Source organism: Acartia tonsa, chromosome 11, assembly GCF_053477335.1.
Source record: "Acartia tonsa isolate MP-2025a chromosome 11, ASM5347733v1, whole genome shotgun sequence".
NCBI classification, from domain to species: Eukaryota; Metazoa; Arthropoda; class Copepoda; order Calanoida; family Acartiidae; genus Acartia; species Acartia tonsa.
In genome coordinates, this window is record NC_137270.1 from 22578831 (window position 1) to 22602435 (window position 23605).

A 23605-nucleotide genomic window follows, 5' to 3' on the forward strand; every position below is an offset into this window, starting at 1 on the left:
AGCTTCAATAATAAGAAAATTATAGCCATTTAAAATTTTAAAAAGCAGAGATTTTTGGTGTAAAGTATAAAAAATTATAGAGCCGGATATCCGGCCGGATAGTTTCAATATCCGGTATCCGGCCGGATATTGAAAATGGCCGGATATCCGGCCAAACCGGATATCCGGCCCAACCCTAGTACAAACCTCTATTATCAAAACTTTTTCACTAATAAAGTTAATCTAATTTATTGACCATTGTCTTATCCCTGGACATTAATCAAATCTGCACAACTAAGGTCAGTCAAAATATCTAATTCTAAATCCAGACTGTTTATTATTTCAACTGCAAGATATTAAGAGCAGGGACGTTTAGGGATAGGACAATTTAAGATGAATTGATTAGCATCCCAAATGCTTGAAAAGTTTGGATAGCATTAGTTTTAAACCAACTAATCAAGATTAATAAAAAGTTTTTAAGAACACGAATTAGACAATGTTCTTTAAAAAACTTTGGGTAGCATAATAATTTACAGACTAATGTACTCTCCCTTCCTATATCCAAAAAGAATTTATATTAAGTTACATGTAACAAGCTAACAAAGGCAGAATTTGTGGTGTGATACTCAAATAGGAATTAGTTGTAGAATCCAGTTTTAAGGTAATCCCTTTGTCTCAAAGATCTTTTATCATAATTAAACACTTTATGTAATTAACAATGTCAGAATAGATTAAATTTTATTTTATTTTTGTGTTTTATTTCCAAAACAGAGAAGTCCTCTTAAACTGTTTTTCTCGTATTCATTCGAATCCGGTGGATAGGAACCGGTTCTCATCCATACGAAAAAACTATCTCTAGCATCGTATTATATCCAGTTTTTTAGGAATATAGAAATGTACAATCATAAGATTAAAACCAGTTTTTTTAGCCCGTGCCTTCGGCATCTCGGGGCTAAAAAAACTGGTTTTAATCTTATAATTGTACATTCTATATCCGCGGAAAGCAGTTTAAAATTTTTGAAAAAAATATCGAAAATATACTATGACACCTGTAGAATCATGCTTGCAGAGTTAGGAATAAGAATTTAATTTGTAAAATTCGGGCATAGTAGCATTGTTTTCATAATAAGATCAAAATAATACAAAACAATTAGCTTTTTTGATTGTACATAAAATATAAAATATTATATAATTTAGAAAACATTAGATCTTTACTAAATTATCCATTAATCAGTAATAACCTATCACAAATCTAGTTATTGAGATCCTTTGCAACAAACATCCTGTTCCATCTATCTAACTAATTAATACAAAAGTTCCGAAGACTTATAGGATTATAAATACAAATAACTTGAGCCGCATCTTTCATTAACAAAATTAAAACAAAACATCTTGAGAGTAAGAGAAATATAAAACAAGGATGACAGCATCCATGAAAAAAGGTACCAAAGAAAACCAATATATAGGGAGGCAGCACATTACTTGTAAACGGCAAATTCGTTCGTTTACTCAATAAGTTATACATATTTTTACTTGTTAAAAAGAAAATCAAGGATGACAACATAAAAAAGTAGCAAAGCACAAACGTATCAAAAAAGAATGTGTTATTAATTTGGAAATTATATTTTGATACCAAAAAAAACCCCGCAAATATTGGTAAAATACACAAATGAAGCTATTTTCCCTCTCAACTATAGAAAAATTACCCGCAAAAATAATTACAAATGTGGAAATCAGTTGGGAATCACATGAGCTAATAAAAAGCTGTCTTAAAGCGGTCTAACCTCTAGAAATATTTTATAATAGAACTTGTGACTGCTTTATTTAAAGGTGTAAGAAGGGGGACAGAAAAATAGCCTAAAATCATCCCAGGACATATTTGAAGATTCCCCCCAAAAAATAGTCTCTATCAGATCATTAGTATTTGAAATCTTAAGCCAAAAACCTTAAATAGGAGCTGAGTAAAATCAAGTTTCAGACGGACATACAGGCAATTCGAATTATAGAGTAGATTTGCTACTAATTACCATCAACCACAGTATAATCAGCAATACAGAACAATTCTTGTTGTAGAGCAGTTGTGCTAAAGTGCATAAATATAGAATTATATCCACTAATATTGTAAGGAAAATTCCAGGTTAATACAAAAGTTGCACAGACTCGTATAATTTTATGTTCGACAAAGTTCTTTAATTATGAATTGGAGCTTTGTACCCCCCCCCCCCCTCCCTCACCTTTATTATCTTTTGTAGGGGTTAAGGGGTTAAGGAAGGGGTTAAATAACTGTATGTTTCTATCCCAAAGGTCCTTGGAAAAGGGAGGCTGGTAGTTATTTTTATGTACATCTATACTATATATCTAATAACTGGACCAAACCAATGAATTTCTACTTTTTAGGGAAGCTAAAAGTAGATGGCAGGTTGTTTCACCCCTTTTCTCTTTTTAAAAGCGAAGCTTTTCTATAATTAGGGTAGGTCCGTCCGTCCGTCCGTACGTCCGTCCGTCCGAGATAGATAGCTTTTATTCGTTAATTTAGGCATGTTAGAATTGTCCTATCGATTTCAAACTTTGCATGATGATTCCTGTAGTAGTTGGGTACGATTTAGAAAGCGTAGCAACTCTATAATCATTTCCAGAATGTCCGTACGTCCATTTCAAACATGTTGATTTTTCTACTTTTTTAACAACAAATTTTCAAGTGTTTTAATTATCCGTTTGATCTGATTTTTGGTATATTGATTCCTGGGACAACAAAGAACAATATTATAAGCGAAGCAACTCTATAATCAAGTCCAAAAATGTAAGTATGTCCATAAACATTATCCTGTTTTTACGCAGTTTTTCAACAAATTTACCTACAATTTTGATTCGACATTTATACATTTATGTTTCGATTTTTGAGTTCAGATACTATACAAGTGTTAATGTCCGTTTGTCCTACCGTTTCAGTGCTTCGCTTTTATGGATGTTGTCATCCTTGTTTCATCCTTAGGTTTGCAAGAAATTTAAAATATTAAAGCACTAAAAATACTAAAATACTAAGAAGTGCACAGCATACAAAAAGGCGCAAACAACTAAAAATTGCCTTATATATGGTATTGTTTTAAAATATGTCAAAAAGTTTTTTTAGCATTATCTATTCTATTGAAAACTGATAAAATAAAATACCCTCTCTTTTGATACAAATTAATATTTTACAAGTTTGCACGTTACTTGCCTGAAGAAACAATATTCATCTAATAAAATTATCCAATATTTTGAGCGAATAAGATATTGCGTTTATAAAACTTTGGGTACCAGAATGATTTACAATCAAACGTCCCCTCCCTCCATGGTTATGGTTGATGAACTATCATTATGTGTGTTTCAACCTAATATTATATGAAGCCATAATTTTGAATTATTACACAGAGACTTGGCAGTTTTATTATATACACATTGTTAACTCTTTTATATTTATATTTAAGTCTGGATAGTAGATTTATTACAATTAGAATATTCTTACCAAGTTCAAATCTTGCATAAGGATTCCTTAAATGATGAGGTATGATCTTGAAAGGCTTATCAACTTGTATATCTATGTTAACATAATTTTTGAGAAGCTTTTTATAGTCGTATAAAAAGATGACGTCATATTGGCTACCATTGGTCAATTAAAATGTATACTGGCCAGCCATTGGTAATTTATACTGTGTATTGGACTATCACTGGTCATTTGTTTTGTATGACGTCATTTTTTATAGGCAAGATAAAGAGCTTCCAATCTTTACATGAAACCATTTGGATTTCAATTTTATATTTGCAATGGTTATTTCTGAGACGATTAAACATAAATAAACATAAATATGACCTTAAAGTAGCCTGATTATCATTGTTACATTATTAAAAGCGAAGCTTTTCTATAATTAGGGTAGGTCCGTCCGTACGTCCGAGACGGATAGCTTTTTTCGTTAATTTAGAAAGCGTATCAACTCTATAATCATTACCAGAATTCCGTACGTCCATTTTAAACATGTTGATTTTTCAAATTTTGTTATTGAATTTTTATTTGATCTAATTATCTAATTATTGTCGCGGTTTTGTATCCACTCCGGCTGATCTGATTTTTAATATTTGGTGCCTAGGACAACAAAGTACAATATGATATGTTAAGCAACTCTATAATCAAGTTCTAAAAATGTAAGTATGTCCATAAACAATATCCTAAATCAAGCATTTTTTTTAACAAATTTACTTACAATTTTGCTTCGACTCTTACACATTTATATTCTGATTATTCAGTTCTGATACTATACGAGTGATAATGTCCGTTTGTCCTACCGTTTCAGAACTTCGCTTTTATGGATATTGTCAACCTTGTTATATTATGGACATAACTTTCCCTGTTATTATATAAAACACTATTTTCGGAAATGGTTGAAACCTTTGTTTGACTTTCATTATGGAAATTAGCTCAGTATAAATTACGTAATATAAGAACGATATTTTAGTTAAAAGAGAGAATGGATTATTAAGTGTATTGAACTTGTAATCATATTATAAAAGTCAGTTCGAAATTTTATTATATGTAGAAAACACATAAATGAAAAATAATTTTATTTCATTTTTTTCGTATTATCTATTTTTTATGGTGCTTTTTTTGTCAAAGTGTCTATCGAGCAAGGGAGGGAGGGGTCATTGGGCTGTTTATTACTCTATTCCCCAAAGTTTTATAGTAACATTTTCTTATTCGTTGGTTTAACAACTTTGGGGACATTTATTGAATTTTGATAAGTTAATTCATTAGGTTGAGTGTCCAAATGTTTCAACCACTAATTGTAATCTACATAACGGTAAATTTTGTGTATCATCATTTGGATGTACGTAGATTATCGGTCATTATCCTATCCCAACTATCCAGCCATTAACCCATTGTTGTCGTGAGTGAGATTTTTTAGTACGGACAAAACAAACACACTTTCAATTCAAATAAGGATTCTTTTTCTGTCTTATTAAAATTCTTATTTAAACTGATACAAGTTCTATATTCTTTGTGAATAAAATGTAAAAATAACTTTTATATTTTGATATCCTATTGCATCTCCTTTAATATTATTATTATAATTATTTCTATAATTAGGGTCGGTTCGTCCGTACGTCCGAACCTAACGGATAGCTCTTTTCATTAATTTAGGCATGTTATAATTGTCCTATCGATTTCAAACTTTGCATGGTGATTCCTGTAGTAGTTACTATTTAGAAAGCGTAGCAACTCTATTGGCATTACCAAAATGTCCGTATGCCCATTTTAAACATATTGATTTTTCACTTTTTTTAACAACAATTTTTATATAATCATGATATGATCATCCGATTGATCTGATTGTTGGAGTACTGATTCCTATTACAATAAGGTGCAATATTATTTGCAAAGCATCTCTATAATCAAGTTCTAAAACATTGTCCTTAAACAGAATTCTGTATTTAAGAAGTTTTACAACAAATTTACGTATAATTTTGTCAAAACTTTAAATATATTTCTCGTATTCATTCGAATCCGGTGGATAGGAACCGGTTCTCATCCATAAGAAAAAAAAATATGTCTAGCATCGTATTATATCCAGTTTTCTACGAATATATCGAATATATATTACATTTTATATCCGCGGAAAGCCGTTTATAATACGATACGAGAAATAACTATTATTATATTCGGTTCTAACACTCTACAAGGGTTTATGTTTGTCTGTCATACCATTTTAGAGCTTCGCTTTTATGGATGTTGTCGTCCTTGTTTCAAACAAAAATATCTTTTACTTTAGATCTTATAACCTTTTTATAATAATGGGAAGAGACAAACTATTGGAATAGTTATTTGTCGCATCGTATTATAAACAGCTTTCCACGGATAATAATATGAAAAAGTATAAGATTAATTCCAGTTTTGTTGCCCTTTGCTTTATTTTATAATAGCGAATGCATTACTGTCTTATAAGGTCTCTATATTAGAATGGTTAGGGATGAGCAAAAATAGCATAAAACCATCCCGGGATATATGTGATACTTTCCCAAAATGTGAAACTCATTCGGTTCAGTTGTTATCAAACTCTTAGGCTATAGACAAAAATCCTAACTACTTTATATAATATGAACTAGCGGATGCGCCCCTAGCATCTACGGGGTTCTGTATTAGAATAGTTAGGGATGGGAAGAAAAATAGCTTAAAACCACTGCACAGGACCTATGTGAATCTTACCAAAAATGGGATATACAATCAGTTTAGTAGTTATCGAATCTTAAGGTACTGACAAAAATCCTTACTACTTTATATAATAGCAATAGTAGCCTCTAGAAGCTAATAATACTTCATGAAAGTATTTTTTTTTTGAAAATCTTGGTCTTTGTTCTTAATTATTGGGAAAATTTCTTTCTAGTTCCATTTGATTGATCAAAAGAAAATTAAGAGATAGTAGGAAATGCTTCTTGTTGAAGTATAGGTTTTCTAATGTTATGGCTATTCCGTCCGTCCACAACGAATAGCTCTTATCGTTAATTTAACGATGCTAGAAGCGTTTTATAAATTTAAAACTATGACTATTCCTATGTCAGTTAAATAAGTAGCAACTCTATAATCATTACCAGAAAGTTGTAGAATACTGATGACTAGTACAACAAGGTTTAATGTTATAAGCCAAGCAACACAATAGTAAAGTCTTAAAAATGTAAGCAAGTCCTTTAACAGTGTCCTGTATTTAATCGATTTTACAACAAATTTTCACACGATTTTGTTAAGACTTATGAATTTATTTACAGATGTTAATTTTCGTTTGTTGAGGGTTGTAGAGCTTTACTGTAATGGATGTTATCATACTTGTTTACTTTAGTCACAAGCACATAAGCGTACACCCAATTGCAAACCACATATACTTTCCAGTATGGCTTCCAAACCAATTAATCTGCTGGAATAAAATCAGTTCTGAGCCAAATTGAAAATTCATGTATCGTATCGTATTACAGACAATTTTCTACGAATAATAAAATATAAAAAAAACAATATTAACACCTGTTTTATTAGCCCTGGCCTTCGGCCCCTCAAGACTATCAAAACTTTTCAGGTACATTTTTCTTTGACGGATCGGTCTACTCTACTCAAAATAGTCTAAAACCTCCTCGTGACTAAAGTTGCAAAGCGATTGCTCCAACTGGTACAAGATCTTTCAAGACAAAATATAACTTTTAACAGACCCTTTTTTCTAGGTAAGCCGTTACTAAGACCTTATTGGACAGAATAATCATAGATTTATTTACATCTAATGGTTTATTGTTTTTATATACATCTTAATACACTTTGTAACAAAAATCTAATTATTTTAAAATCTTTCTTCCACTCTTGTGCAAAAAGCTGCAGGTCCATTTGAAAACCCTGAAATAATTAAAATTTTCTTGTTATTTAAAAGCGTAGCTTTTATACATTTGGTTGGTTCGTCAGTTGGTCCGAACAGGATAGTTTTAACATAGGCATATTAGACTTGTCCCATTGATTTTATACTTTGCATGATGATTCCTATAACAGCTTGGTAAAATTAAAATAATTTACAATTATTTAGATATTTTTGAACAATATAACAATCATATCAATTGAAATAGATTCCTAGAACCATTATGTAAAATATAATATGCAAAGCATCTATATTATCAAGCACTTAGCATCATGTAAAATGTAAATAGGCCCATATTAAGCTAACTATACTTTAATCAAGGCTCGAAAGCCGCGCATTAGCCGCGACGAAGCCTCAAACTTTTTTGGATACCTTGAATTTTTTAAAAAAAGATAGATTGTTATATTTGGGTCATGTCTAGATTTCTAGACTTTTATAATGGTAAAAGGTTTGATGTTTCTGATGCTTACAGGCGGCTGATGCGCCTCGCTGCCAATTTCTGATTTAAATCTGTTTGTAAGAAGCAGCATATAGTGCCTAATAAAGATCAATGATAGACCAGTTTGAATAATAATTGACCAATGGTGAAATGTGTACTGGCCTATTATTGGTAATTTGTTAGTATGACGTCATTTTTTATTAGGCTCTATAAGCTGGTTCTGCATCTTCTAAAAATCTTTCATCTAATAGATATGTATATCAATCTATCCTATTACCTGGTACGGGATCTATGCTTGGCATTTCTTTATCTGGATAAAATCTTAACAGAAAAAAAACATTAAATTTGAAAATTATATATATCCTTGTATAAAAGTAATAGAATGTGTGTTTGTGTGTGTATAGTCAAGAATATAAAGGAGATTGGCCGCTAATATTTCATATATTTTGAATTTTTCTTAGTGTAGTAAGGGTTAACTCCACCCTCTCAAGTTTAGGGAATTTTTTTCGCGTCGTTTTTTGAAATTCAAGTAGTGCAGTTGCATATACACCGGAGTTGCATATACCAAAAATTGTGTAAAAATTTGACCCACTTTGAAAAGTATCATACCCAGTAATTTGTCTCTGAAATTTTTAGGCTCAGAAAAGGTATGCAAAAATATTTCGCTCCTAGCCTGACAAAATCTCAAAAAAACTTCTATAAATTGACACATTCCAAAAAAAACCTAAAAATTGTGATTTTTCATTATCTCTAAAGCTGAGCTGCCAAAGTTATAAAATACCTGAAATTTAGCAGAAGATTTGAAAAGAATAGAAAATTTTCCATCCGAGCTAGTCCTTCTCCAAGACATCTTCTATACATAAACAACGATGAGCATATCTATAATACAAAGTAGAACGATGTCTGTCCGTCTGTCCGTCTGAAGCTTAAGATCTCAGTAACCGCTGAACCGATTGGGCTCTACTTTTCAGGGATTATACCTACTGGTCCTGTGATGGTTTTAAGCTATTTTCTTGGGGGGTGGGACACCCCTAACCCCCCCAAAAACAAAAAAATCCCTCCCTTATTTTTTATTTTGCTCTGGTACAGGCTGCCCTTTATTATTTTTTATTCCAGCATTTATTTTGAATGAAAGAATAGCAACATTCTCTCACTAAAAACAATAAATATTAACTTTTTTATCACCTCTTGGGGCAAAGCCCCTAGAGGCTAGTACAACAATATAGTAACACAGAAACAAAGAATAATTGAACGGCAAGGACAGTAAAACTGATGGACAGACAAGAATTTTCAGGTGGGGGTATTAAATACCCCTCAAAATCTAGTACCACATATTTTAATCTTTAATTTTTTAAACTTTTAATAAACACTTTTCCCCTGCAAGAAAATTTTAAGAGTACTTAACCCTTAACGGTCGGGGGGTGGGGCGTTGAACGCCCCCCCATCCGGTTTTTTCTATCTCATTTTCTGTGTGTGAAAGATAAAGAGCCCAAACTGCTTGACTTTTTAAGTATGGGTATGACACATAACTGAGAGTTGGAATTTTTTGAATATCTCCGTCTGGGCGGGCACAGGATGCCAGCAAACCTGGCAGGGTCATCCAGGTAAAGAGCAACAATATTTTTTTGACTAAAACAAAGCATTTTATCATACCAAAATACTAAAAAATCCTCTAGTAGTACATCCTGATATGAAATACAGGTGTTCAAGTCACTTTCAGGTTCCAGGTATGATCCTGCAGGTCCTGATCCTCCAGGTCTCCAGAAATCTTTAAAAGTCTCCTGTGGCCGCAATTTTTGACTTAGAGACTTCAAATTTTAAACTTAAGCTTTTCTGACATGTCTACATAACGTATTAAAATTTCATGAAGATCCGCCGCCGTTTTCCCGCCGACCGCCGACTGCGGCGGCTGGCAGCTGCCAAGTACAGCTGCGGCCGCTGAAATTTATATTTTGATATTTCAAATGTAAAATTTACATAAAGTTAAACATTTTCTGGAAAAAAAATTTTCTTCTAGCTTCAAAAATAAAAAAATTAAAGCCGTTTGAAATTTTTAAGTAAAAAAAGACCTAAAAACAAAGGTTGTTAAATAAAAGGGTGAAGGAAGCGAAAATTGACTTAGACTTATAAAAGGTCGGAAATTCATTATCAAACAAGGGACTTGCACAAAAAAATTTAGCCCTCTAGCTCTAATAGGAACTGAGATAATTAGGGGGGGCGTTGAACGCCCCCCCCCCCCCCGACCGATTAAGGTGCGGCTAGGGGCCCGACTGTAAAGGGTTAAATCTCCCCCCTCTTTGAGTATTATCCTTATGCAGTACTTTTTTGCAGGGGGTGGAGGGGGGTTAAAAGGTTTTCTAGGCGATTCGTGCGCAATTGTACTCATATCCGAAAGTGGAATTTTTTTTGTAGGGTTCTAACGATCTCTATCTCTTTTTAGTAGCGAAGCTACTCTATAATTCACAATGTCCGTCCGTCTGTCCGCCCGTCCGTCCGTCTGTCCGTAATTAATGAATTGGGGGAAACGTGATTTTCTCGGCTCCTTTTCAAGATAGATAGCTAAAATTTTTTGTGAAGATTCTCACTATATATGCCCATCTAAAATATACAGTGTTTTGTCCGTCTGTTTGTTATTTGGGGTGCTAGATCGATTCCTAGATTTTTACGTTTTCGTGATTTTCTCAACTCCTTTTCAAGATAAAGGGATGAAATTTTCAGGGATTAATTAATTTTATATTCTACACATTTTCACCAATTTTTATTAATATTTTTTTATTAACTGGGGTGCTAGATAGATTCCTAGATTTTTTAGGTTTTCGTGGTTTTCTCAATTCCTATTCAGGATTGACGGTTGAGATTATCAGGGATTGAGTATGCTCATGTTCCACATTTTTTCATCAAATTTCATTAAGATTTGTCTATTAATTGCGGTGCTAGATCGATTTCTAGATTATTAAGTTTTCATGTTTATAAGGTTGCGTGATATTAAAGGTGTGATGATTTCCCTATTTTACCAATATTAATATTTATTATATGACACTGCTTTATAATTTTTTTTTCCTAATATACAATCATAATTTTTAAGCTTCGCTATTTATGGAAGTTGTCATCCTTGTTTACTTATTATTCTTCATTGATATATTGTATATATGAAAGTAAATATGTATTAAAGTTTGGAATAGAATATTTTCTCATTTTCTTTCTTATCTTCCAACCTTCTGTCTCAATGCATATTATGCCTATTATTAAAATACCTTCGCTTATATTGGACATAATCGTTATTGCTTAAAATGAAACACTTACCTTCTTCCAATACCAAATGGAATGTTCCGTTCATCATGAACATATTGACCCTAAAATTTTGAATATCTTGGTTTGTTATAAAAAAGACATGAATTGTTGCATAATATACGCTAATATGGACCTCATTTATTGGTCAGTTCGTCTATCCATTACGAGGGGAATATATGGGGTAAAGGGGGTGGATAGGAGTTATCCAATTAATAACTAATATTTAGTAATAAAGATCGACGGACTAGATCATCTGCAAAAAAACTTCCAAACTCTTAACCCTTACAGATCGGGGTGGGGGGGGGGGCATATTGAACCCCCCCTCTAGTTTTTTCAATGTCATTTTTTTGGAGGTAAGATAGAGAGTTGTGACTTCATGACTTTTTAAGTTTAGTAATTATACGTCAGCAAGAGTTGATCTTATAAGGATATCTGGTCTGTGTCGGTCGTGGCGTCCGGTCAAAGTCGGTTAGATGGCACCAAAGAAGGTGTATCAACTTTTTTTTTATAGCTAGCCGGTTCTTTTAGTAAGTAGTAGATGTAAAAATTTTCATAGAATTCAGATATGCAATCGGTTTTTTTGTAGACCTCTTATTTTTAAAGTAATTTAAGTTAAAAAAAAAAAAAAATAAGTCGATTTTAACGTACTAAAATGCAACAAAAAAAAGAAAGAAAATGGCCATTATGAACAAAAATAGTAAGATAGAATAAAAACTTTGAACTTAATTTTATCATTTCACAGGTAAAAAAATATGGGTTCATATATACCTTTAGAATCAGAAAAATATTACGAATCCATTGTAAGCAAAATTGAAAAAAAAAGTTTACAATATAGTATATAAACTACAATAAAAGGAATTATATGAAAATATCATATTATATTATACAGGCAACGTCTTAATTCTTGAATTGAGTATAAAAATGGGAAGGGATAAAGAGGGGGTAAAGAGGGGGTAAAAAAGGGAATGACAAAAGTGTTGCCTGAACAAAAAATATAATTGGCCATTTGTTTATTTTTTATTTTTTTACTTTTTTTCAATTTTGCTTACAATGGATTCGTAATATTTTTCTGATTCTAAAGGTATATATGAACCCATATTTTTTTACCTGTGAAATGATAAAATTAAGTTCAAAGTTTTTATTCTCATGGGTTTAAAAAAATCAATTTTTTCAATAATTACTTGACAAAATTCAAAAGGTAAGGTGTCAAATTAAAGATCTTACTATTTTTGTACATAATGGAATTTTCTTCCTTTTTTTTGTTGCGTTTTAGTACCTTAAAATCGACTTAATCTTTTTTTTAAAAAACTTAAATTACTTAAAAAATAAGAGGTCTACAAAAAAACCGATTACATATCTGAATTCTATGAAAAATTTTACATCTACTACTTACTAAAAGAACCGGCTAGCTATAAAAAAAAAGTTGATACACCTTCTTTAGAAAAATTCTAAATAAATCTTAATTTCTACATTATGACTTTTGTGTATAAGGTAGAAACCTAATTTTTTTTGGTGAATACTTAGATATCAATGACCTTCTGAGAAAAGTGGTGTTATGACCGTTTGACCGCTCCCTGGCCGACTTTATGACCGAATTTTGTCCGGCTTTTACTACAGATATATATCATGAATATCGTGGCTTCTATTACAGCTAGAGACCTATAAATTTTTTTGGTAAATCCTTGAGCAACATTAAACAGATAAAAATATTAATTGGCGCCACCAACCGCCGTTTTACCGCCGAAAATAGCGGTTTCCGTTATTTGCCGTTTTTCGGCAATGATCAGAAAAGGAATTTTTTTGTTATGAAAAATAAAAGTTCGTCCTAAAATTTGGTCATCCTAGCTGCAAAATTGGCCGCTCTACAGCTGTTTTAATATTTAGCGGCTGGCCGCTAAAAAGCGGCTAAGGAGCGGTCTGCCCGCTATGACTAGAAAAAGTAATTTTCTCTAAAATACACATGAACCACCAGAAAAAAGTTTTATGTCTCTTACTGTAACAGGAGTCGAGATAGATCTATTAAGGTGGGAATTGGGGCCCGATCTGTAAGGGTTAACAAAAATTGAACATAATCATGACATTTCTTACTTGCTGCGCTTATTGACAATATTTTTATTTGACTAAGAAAAACTATATTGAAATGATTATTATCCTTGAGTGACTTAATATACTCTTAGAGACTTCGCTACTATTGAACTTAATTATCCTTGTTCTCTAACAAAATCTTACATTTTTGATGAACCTTTCTGGTCTGAAAACATTCGGATCCTTCCAATAATCTTCATCCATATGTACAGAATAGGTGTTGGTCATAATAGTTGTATTCTTCCTAGATATAGATAGATAGATAGATAGATAGATAGATAGATAGATAGATAGATAGATAGATAGATAGATAAATAGATAGATAGATAGATAGATAGATAGATAGATAGATAGATAGATAGATAGATAGATAGATAGATAGATAGATAGATAGATAGATAGATAGATAGATAGATAGATAGATAGATAGATAGATAATCTTACTTGACTGTGTATTTATCGATCTTAATATCATCTGTGTTGGATCTAGGGGCTACAACAGGAACTACGTTACACTGAAATAATAAAATTTTAAGGGAAAAATCACGAAACCTTTATCAATATAGTAATAATTACTTACACAAAGCATAGAAAAGCAATTGTCAATGTTCTTTAGAATATTAACTATAGACATATTATTCATGACCTAAGAGTAGATGCGAAATTCAAATACATAAAACTTTACAATCTATCTCATATTTTCGTTGAGAATTTGACAACTTCACAAAAAAATGGCCTTGAATACTTGAATACAAGCCGAGTTGTTTGCGTTTACTTAAAAGCGTTACAGACAAAGTAAGTTATAGGATAAATTCGCCACTAGTAAAGAAACTTACAAATCTAAGAACTTCATTTATAACAGCTTCTGTATAGGGGAGATTCTTCTTATCTGACATTGATACAAACGTTTTGCCTGAAAAGAAATATAGATTACTAGGGATCTAAAGGGATAAGTTAATGGCTAATACATTGATGTACATCCCCAATGGTTATACACAAAATTACCTCTTCAGGAGAATAATATTGGTGATTGAAACGTTTAAATACTCAACTTAATTAACCAACTAATAAAAATTACTTAAGTCCCCAAAGTTGTTAAGCCAAAAATAAAAAAAACGTTATTATAAAACTTTGGAGACTAGTATAAGAAACAGCCAAATGTCCCCTCTTTCTCTGATAGGTTACTCTCTTGACTCTCATTCTCTCTAAATGTTTGCATATTTATTTGCTTGGCATTTTGAACATCTTCGCTACTATCATAAGTAATCGTCCCTGTTATGTGATTCGCTGTTCATACATATTACCAATTATTGTTTTTTGGATCTAGTGCAGTTTAAGGTAAAATGTTCCTGGTAACGATTATCTCCAAATATCTATGAATTTTAATGACAGCTAACTGCCAAACTTCTGAAAGTACATGACATGCCAACGTGTTCAGTGGCATTAGAAGGCCTACAAATAATCTGTAATGGCAAAGAACCGTTTGTCCGTTAGCAGCTTTTAAAGTTCATAGATTTTTGGAGATAATCCTTACCAGGAACATTTTCTATTAATAGAACTAAATCCATTTTTTCTTATACTGTTTTTATTTCATCATCAAAGAATAAATTATTACCTTGTAATGTGGAATCTAATTCTTCCTGAACTTTAGTTTGTATATCAGGATGTCTAAAAAATTAACAATCAAAAAATAATTACCTGGACTGGCTATGGTTAAAAGTGTCGGCGGTAAAGTATGTCAAAAGCTGAACGTGGCTTTAGCCAAATGTAAAAATTGCAGTTAAGGATTGTTGAGACTGAATGTGGATGCAGATGAGGGTGGCTAAGTCTTATTGTTACTCAAGGTTACTCTGGCTTAGAAAAGCTAAGAGTTGCTGTAGCGGTGGCTTACTTTTCCTCTTGGCCGTTTTCCCTGTAAATTTGTCGAAGCCGTTCTGATAAATTCTTGTTAAATCTTACCTAATCATTAAGGCCATAGCAAACATCAATCCTTTACTGGATGTCTCTGATCCTAAAAAAAAACATTATTATAAAAAGCGTCTTTCACCTATATATTACAATAGTGGATGCGCCCCTAAGGGCTTTGTATTTAAAGGGGAAGGAAGGCGTCAGATAATCAGCCTAAAAATGCCAAAAACTATATCTAAACAAAAACTATATCTAAAAAAACAAAATCTAGAAATAAACCAATTACGGGACATACATGAAGATTCCCTAAAAGAAAAAAGAAGAAGTTAGTTGTTATTGCGATATTAAGCTTCAGACAAAATAACTTTATACAATAGAATAAAAATTAAAGGACACTAAGCTTTTGAACACTTTGCCAGTTCTTTTGTATTTTATCAACTTATGAATATTATCATTCAAAGCAATATTTTCAACAACAAAAAATTTCAATGATTAATACTAAATTTTCCTTAGTATAAAATAAGTGTATGAAATATTTGAAATTAATGAAAATGTACTAGATAGAGTTAGATTTATAGGAAAGCAAGGAAGATATATGAAGTGCATCTGAAGGTGTTTCTACATTGTGTATGTAAACTTTTACTCAAACAATAACTTGTAATTCTAACAATAAATGTATGAGAATAGATATACATACAATCCACATGGCCAAAGTAGTGGAGAACCTTTTCGTTGGTGGCAAATTATAACTTGGCTGTATATATATTTTCGACGCTATTAGCTTATTTTAAAGACCTCATACAAAATCGAGACAGCGTTATATACAGATCATGTCTGTTATTTTACTTCGCCCCTCCCAAAAAAATGCCATCCTCAAAATATCAAAATTTAATTTGTTTTATATTCAAAACAGTTTTAGTTTTAGAAAAATGTTATCTCTCCTTATAAAAAGCGTAAAACCTGCTAACGACTGAAAATTTATATCTTTTTTTTGCTGTTGAAGAAAACTAATAAAAACATTGGCAAAATGCAAAGTTAGAAATTTTTCTGTTGTTTTGGAAGATTTTTATATTGAATTGAATTCGAGATAGCCTGATATCTAGTTGCCGAATGTGTACGCAGTTTCCTGAGTGTTTCCTCATCCTAGCTCAATATTTACTACTAGCTAAAAAAGCTTCAAACTTCAAAAAAAAAAAATCAAAATTTAAAAAATTCAAATTTATAATGTATAATGTATAAATCGTTTACACATTCAAATTTTGATTTTTTTAAGGGAAGTTTGAAGATTTGTAGCTAGTAGTAAATATTGAGCTAGGATGAGGAAACACCCAGGAAACTGCGTACACTTTCGGCAACTAGATATCAGGCTATCGAATTCGAATTCTGATTGAAATTGATTCTTAAAGATATGTAAATAAAGTAATAAGACAGTTAATTTCTGACTTAGCCAGCCTTCTAGTGTATTGTAATTATTGTTGCTTCACGATCTTAGGAATGGCCTTTCAAATTGAGCTCTTAATGGATATTTGCAACTTGAATGAGATGTGTAATTAATAATTTGTATTTGACTCATTAAAACACAAAGGTTAGATTAATTTATTAGAATAAGCAAATTCAGGGATCTAAAGGGATAAGACAATGACTGAAAAATTAATGTACATTCCCATTGATGATACACAAAATTACCCCTTTTGTATATTACATTTTATGGTTGAAACGTAAAGACAATTTAACTTAATGAACCAACCAATCAAAATTTATTAAAACTCCCAATAGTTGTAAAGCCAACGAATAATAAAACGTTAAAATAAAACATTGTGGACTAGTGTAATAAACAGCCCAATGTCCCCTCCCTCCCTGAAGCAAACCTACCCTGTCCCACTTGGTCTGTCAGTCATTCCGGTGGTAAATTTGGCTACTATCATAGTGAAATATACCGACTCGAGATGAGGTGACGGCGGATTAACAGGAGGGGTGATGTGTGCCTCAGTAGTAAATAAATGTCCAGAAAAAATAGTTACAACAACAAAAAAATTGTAACTGGACAAAATATGGCTGGTTTCCCAAAAAATAAATAACTCGAAAAAAAAGATAGCAACAGGACAATTTGATATATTGATATTAATTAATATTAACATTTTAATGTTTTATTTTATTATACATCTTCGTTCTTCACAAATGTGATTAGCTCCCTTGCTGATGGGCGATTACCCCCTAATAAAAATCAAGTGTTTATAATCAGCCAGCATGTCGTCAGGCCAGAGGAAGTCGCGGCTTGTAGGAAATATATGTAAATGTTTACATAAACTTAAATGTTTTATTATCAGTTTTATACTTTTATGTGTATTGTCGTTCATTCAAATTAGTAGCTGTGTTTAAATTGATCTTGGCATCATGAGGATAAGAATTGTCAGGATTATACCTAAAGCCTAACTGAACATTGGAAACTTATTTTGTTTTTCTCATGTGAACTATTAAAGAATACTAGAGGCTGCGCCTTTTGTATTTAGAAGCTCTGCATTAAAGGTGGGTGCGGGGGAGAAGGTAGAAAAATGGTCTTAAACCATCCCCAGATGAAATAGCGTATAGACCTATAAAAAGCTCCACTAAAATGGAAAACTCTTAAGTTTAGTTGCTAATAAAACTTTAAAAAATGAAATGCTTTATTAAAGTTAAACCATTACATTTAATAATAATAATAATAATAATAACAAATATTATAAAGTTTATTAAACATACAGACAGCAAAAATAAAAAAAAGTTATGCTTTTCACAAGGATAATTGAGAAATAATGTACAAAGCACATTAATTTAAGTAATTTAGATCAAACTTCTGTCAACTAATCATTCCGATTTACATAGGAAAGTCAGGGACAAGGGAAGATGGTTCTTAATTGCAATAAAGAACCAAATCGGTCCAGTGGTTACCAAGATTCTAAGCTACAGACGGATAACTTTCCTGTTAGGTTTTGTTAGGTTAAGTTGGGTTTGTTTATAGTTATACTTATATAATAATTAGGACCTCATAGTTAAGTTCTTAGGTATTTGTATTAGATTAAAATGTAAGGGGATAAACGCATGTCAATACCTTTTCAATTATCTAACCATTTTAATGTCTGGCCTTTAAACTTAATATTTTTAATTACCTGCAATAAATAAATCTGTACAGCAAATCAACAATTGGTCGATGGTCATTTTATCCGTGGTGTTCAATTCACTCAGAAACATGTCTATAAAATCCTAAAATTATATTTAAATTCCATTAGCTATTTTTCACATCGTATTATAGACAGAGTTCCACGGATAGTAAAATTTAAAAAAGATTAATTCCAAGTTTGTTAGCAGCGATGGGTTGAAGGCCCAGGGTAACAAAACTGGTATTAATCGTATGTTTTTATTTTATTATTCGTGGAAATTTATCTGTAATACGATACGATACATGGTTTTCCAATATGTTTTAAATTCGGTTCTAATCCAGTGGGTATTAATCGGTTTTGGGGTAAAAACATACATTTGGGATAATTTTATCATAACTGGGGAAAAAATTCGCTGGGATATTCCAGGGATCTAAAGGGATAAGACAATGGCCCATAAATTGATGTACATTCCCGATGATGATAAACAAAATTCCTTCTTCTGTAGATAACAATTAATGCTTAAAACGTTTGTACACTCAACTGAATCAAACAAACTTAATTCATTAAAAGTCCTAAATGTTGTTGAGCCAAAGAATAAGAAAACTTTAATAAAAACTTTGGGTTCTAGTGTAATTAAAAGCCTATTGCCCCCTCATTCTTGGAAATACCCTTATCCTTTGTACGTTCTTGATACCTTAGGGTCATTTTTATCAAATGTTTTGATATGTTCATCAATGGATTCTTGTATCATATCTCTCAGCTCTTTTACACCTAAATAATATTTTTATCAAATGTTTTGATATGTTCATCAATGGATTCTTGTATCATATTTCTCAGCTCTTTTACACCTAAATAATATTTTTATCAAATGTTTTGATATGTTCATCAATGGATTCTTGTATCATATCTCTCATCTCTTTTACACCTAAATAATATTTTTATCAAATGTTTTGATATGTTCATCAATGGATTCTTGTATCATATCTCTCAGTTCTTAAATAATATTAATCTAATGGATTTATTAACCCTTACAGATCGGGGGGGGGGGGGCTCAAAGAGCCCCCCCCTCTAGTTTTTTCAATCTCATTTTTTTTGTAGGTAAGATGGAGAGCTGTAACTTCATGACTTTTTAAGTTTAGTAATTATACGTCGGCAAGAGTTGATTTTATTAGGATATCTGGTCTGTGTCGGTCGTGGTGTCCGGTCAAAGTCGGTTGGGTAGGAAAAAAAATTTGAAAAAATTCTAAATAAATCTTAATTTCTACATTATGACTTTTGTGTATAAGGTAGAAACCTAAAATTTTTTTGGTGAATACTTAGATATCAATGACCATCTGAGAAAAGTGGTGTTATGACCGTTTGACCGCTCCCTGACCGACTTTATGACCGATTTTTGTACGGCTTTTACTACAGACATATATCATGAATATCGTGGCTTCTATTACAGCTAGAGACCTATAATTTTTTTTGGTAAATCCTTGAGCAATAATAAACAGATAAAAATATTAATTTGCGCCGCCAACCGCCGTTTTACCGCCGTAACCGCCGAAAATGGCGGTTTCCGTTATTTGCCGTTTTTCGGCGATGATCAGAAAAAGTTATTTTTTTGTTATGAAAAATAAAAGTTCGTCCTAAAATTTGGTCATCCTAGCTGCAAAATTAGCCGCTCTACAGCTGTTTTAAAATTTGGCGGCTGGCCGCTAAAAAGCGGCTAAGGAGCGGTCTGACTGCTATGACTAGAAAAAGTAATTTTCTCTAAAAATACACATGAACCACCAGAAAAAAATTTTACGTCTTTATCTGTACCAGGAGCCGAGATAGAGGGGGGGGCTCTTTGAGCCCCCCCCCCGATCTATTAAGGTGGGAATTGGGGCCCGATCTGTAAGGGTTAAAGCTTGATTTTCATGTAAAACTTGTAGCTGGCCAAAGTAAAGCAACTCTATAATTAACCTTGTCTGTCCGTAAGTCAGTTTGTTAAGGAAAGTGTGATTTACTCATCTTTTTTTTTGTTGGCAATTAAGTATCTAACCTATAATTGTTCTTGGTACGTTGGTCTATCTATAATACTCTGAATAAATTTCTTTTAAAAAACAAATAGGTTTTCTCATTTTTCCTTGTTTATTTACTATTTATTATTTTTTATGCAGGGATCTAAAGGGATAAGACAATGGCTGATAAATTGATGTACATTCCCAATGATGATACAAAAAATTACCTAAACTTAGTGATTGTAACTTTTAAACACTCAACTTAATGAAACAACAAATCATAATTCACTAAAGTCTTCACAGTTGTTAAGCCAACGAATAAGAAAAGGTTCTTTCAAATCTTTGGGGACTAGTGTAATAAACAGCCTATTTACCCTCTCTTTCTCTGTTTTTATGTTCTTTTGTGTCTTGTGACTTAAGTAAATGTATTTGTAATTAAGAAATGTACTTACCATTATAACATTCCAGGAAAACCCAACGAAACGGCGGGAAAAACCTGTAATTGAATAATATTACAATGTACTGTTCATGGCAGGAAGGGAGTGAACATTGGGTTATTTATTACAACAGTCCCCAAAATTTTAAGGACGTTTTCGTATTCGTATGCTTAACAAATTTTGGGATTTTTATTAAATTTTGATTAGTTGTTCATTAAGTTAAGAGACAGCGAAAAGTGGCACCAAAAAATGACGTTATACGATAAAATAACCAATGAGAGGCCAGTATAAATTTTACCATTGGTCAATTGTACATTGGTCAACTCTATTGTATGACGTCATTTTTTGGTGCCACTTTACGCTGTATCTTAAGTTGAGTGTCCAAACATTTCAACCAGTAATTGTAGTACACAGAGATTTTGTGTATAATAATTGGAGATGTACATCAATTTATCGGCTATTGGCTTTTCCCTTCAGATCCAAGAAAAATCATAGGTCTAGCTCTAATTGCCGCTGAGTAAATCTCGTTTCCCCCTTATCGTTATGAACTGACGGACGGAAAGACATGGTAATTTATGGAGTAGATTCGCTACTTAAAAAAACAATAATCTAAATAAGTGATTTAAACACTGTGTGTGTGTGTGTGACACATATCTGTAAGGGATCTAAAGAGATAACACAATGTCTCATAAAATTATGTACATCCCCAATGATGATACAAAAATTACCCTTCTGTAAATTACAATTAGTGGTTAAAACGTTTGGACACTAACTTAATGAATCAACTATTCAAAATTAAGGAAAATTCACCAAAGTTGTTAAGCCAACTAATAAGAAATCATTATTATAAAACTTTTGGGACTAGTGTGATAAACAACCCAATGTCCCCTCCCTCCCTGCGTGTCTGTACAGAAATGTGTCTAGGACAAAACATGAAAATGTTTGAATACATAATGATCGATGTAATTTTTTCAACAATTAAAAATAAAGTTTTTATGCAAGAGTAAGCTTTAAAAACTTAAACTTGAACATACATAAATATAGACATCTATAATACAAAGTAGAACGATGTCTGTCTGTCTATATGTTTGTTTGTACCGAAGGATCTCGCTAATCGTTGAACCGATCGGGTTCTCCTTTACAGGGTAGCTTCTTATAGGTCCAGGGAAGGTTTATAACTATTTTTTGGGGGGTGGGACACGACCAACCTCACAAAAAAAAAGAAAATACCCCCCCCCCCAAAAAAAACTAAAATAGTGTCGTCGACTAACTTCCCCCCTCCCCCGAAAAAAAAGTTTTCTTTTAAAGTTGATGTTCGTTTTTCCTACCAAAATAGCTTCAAGAAAAAGTAAAGCCATAACAGTATATCAGTATATCGTTACCCCCCCCCCCCCCTCCCAACCATCAAAAATATTTTTTCTCGTGGTTTTACCTCAAAATGGGGAATATTCCAATAGGTTTGCCCATAATCTTCTGTCCAATGTTCATAAATGTGTTCAAAACTCGCATCAACTGAACATAAAAATAACAAGCATGATTGGTTGGTTCAAATTAGCAGTATTCAAATTTTCTAACCAATAATTTTCTTAAAGAGAAGGGGAAATTTTGATCAATATCATTTGAGATGTTTATATGGCGGATGTCCTACTTTAATGCAATGCAAACTAAATACTGGGCAAATGGATTTAGAATTCATTTAAATATTTTGGAAGATTCTCGCCTACCCTGATCAATTATTTCTCCCAGCTAGCTAATATAATGATACCCATCCCCCCCCCCCACTCCTACCCTTTAACCCATCCATGGAGGAACGTATTGACTAATATCTGAGGACTATATTATCCACCTAAATTTACCTTTTCTAGTTTTACGTCGTCATATTCATATCTTTGGTTGGAAACAAACTTCCAAACAACATTCAGAACTGCTTTGTTAAACATCAAGTCAACATCCACTAAAATAGATTCATAAATGGTTTAATTAATGGAGATATAAATACAGGGATCTAAGGGATAAGAAAATGGCCAATAAATTGATGATACACAAAATTACAACTAATAAGAAAACTTTATTATAAAACTTTTGGGAATAGTGTAATAAACAGCATATTGTCCCCTCTCTCTCTCTAGATAGATAGATAAATGGATGTAGAATAGAAATAAATAAATATTGCGTACTTTTTTAAAACTTACTGATCACAAATCAACTAAAATGAATTAATAAATATATGTTTATTCTAACAACAGATGGGTATTAAATGGAGAAACTTACCAACATTTTTGCTTTTCATTTGTCTCCTAATTTCTTCAACTTTAAAAGAATTAGCATACAATTTAGTATGGCTTTAAGCATTTCTGCGCTTGTGCACTGGCCTGATTATATGTTTTTTAATCATGGTTAGGGGCTATTTAAATTAAATGCTGTTAATTTATGGCCACCAATGGTAAAATCTTTTGTGACATTCAGACAAACGAACATTAAAATATCAGTAGTCAATCTGTTATAACAGCCGAGAAAATAACATTTTAATCCTTCTGCATAAACGCCACTTCTAGAGAAGCTAAAAATACACTTAACCCTTACAGATCGGGCCCCAATTCCCACCTTAATAGATCGGGGGGGGGGGGGGGGGGCTCAAAGAGCCCCCCCCTCTATCTCGGCTCCTGGTACAGATAAAGACGTAAATTTTTTTTCTGGTGGTTCATGTGTATTTTTAGAGAAAATTACTTTTTCTAGTCATAGCAGTCAGTCCGCTCCTTAGCCGCTTTTTATCGGCCAGCCGCTAAATTTTAAAACAGCTGTAGAGCGGCCAATTTTGCAGCTAGGATGACCAAATTTTAGGACGAACTTTTATTTTTCATAACAAAAAAATTACTTTTTCTAATCATCGCCGAAAAACGGCAAATAACGGAAACCGCAATTT

At 32.2% G+C, this 23605-nt stretch overlaps 1 protein-coding gene across 1 annotated transcript in view; it reads right to left on the bottom strand.

The window, feature by feature from the left end:
* Positions 1-7244: 7244 nt before the first annotated feature.
* LOC145332321 (cytochrome P450 2J4-like) overlaps positions 7245-23605 on the bottom strand; it is a 36775-nt gene continuing 20414 nt past the window's right edge. Inside the window, exons 9-23 of the mRNA XM_080177305.1 lie at positions 22954-22992; positions 22539-22636; positions 22115-22194; positions 20698-20741; positions 18952-19028; positions 18267-18360; positions 15172-15223; positions 14828-14880; positions 14049-14125; positions 13657-13727; positions 13357-13456; positions 11140-11189; positions 8618-8689; positions 8114-8157; positions 7245-7381 (exon numbers count right to left, since the gene is read on the bottom strand). Coding sequence (XP_080033431.1) covers positions 7329-7381; positions 8114-8157; positions 8618-8689; positions 11140-11189; positions 13357-13456; positions 13657-13727; positions 14049-14125; positions 14828-14880; positions 15172-15223; positions 18267-18360; positions 18952-19028; positions 20698-20741; positions 22115-22194; positions 22539-22636; positions 22954-22992 — 1004 coding nt within the window. The 3' untranslated portion in view covers positions 7245-7328. The remainder of the gene's footprint in view (positions 7382-8113; positions 8158-8617; positions 8690-11139; positions 11190-13356; positions 13457-13656; positions 13728-14048; positions 14126-14827; positions 14881-15171; positions 15224-18266; positions 18361-18951; positions 19029-20697; positions 20742-22114; positions 22195-22538; positions 22637-22953; positions 22993-23605) is intronic.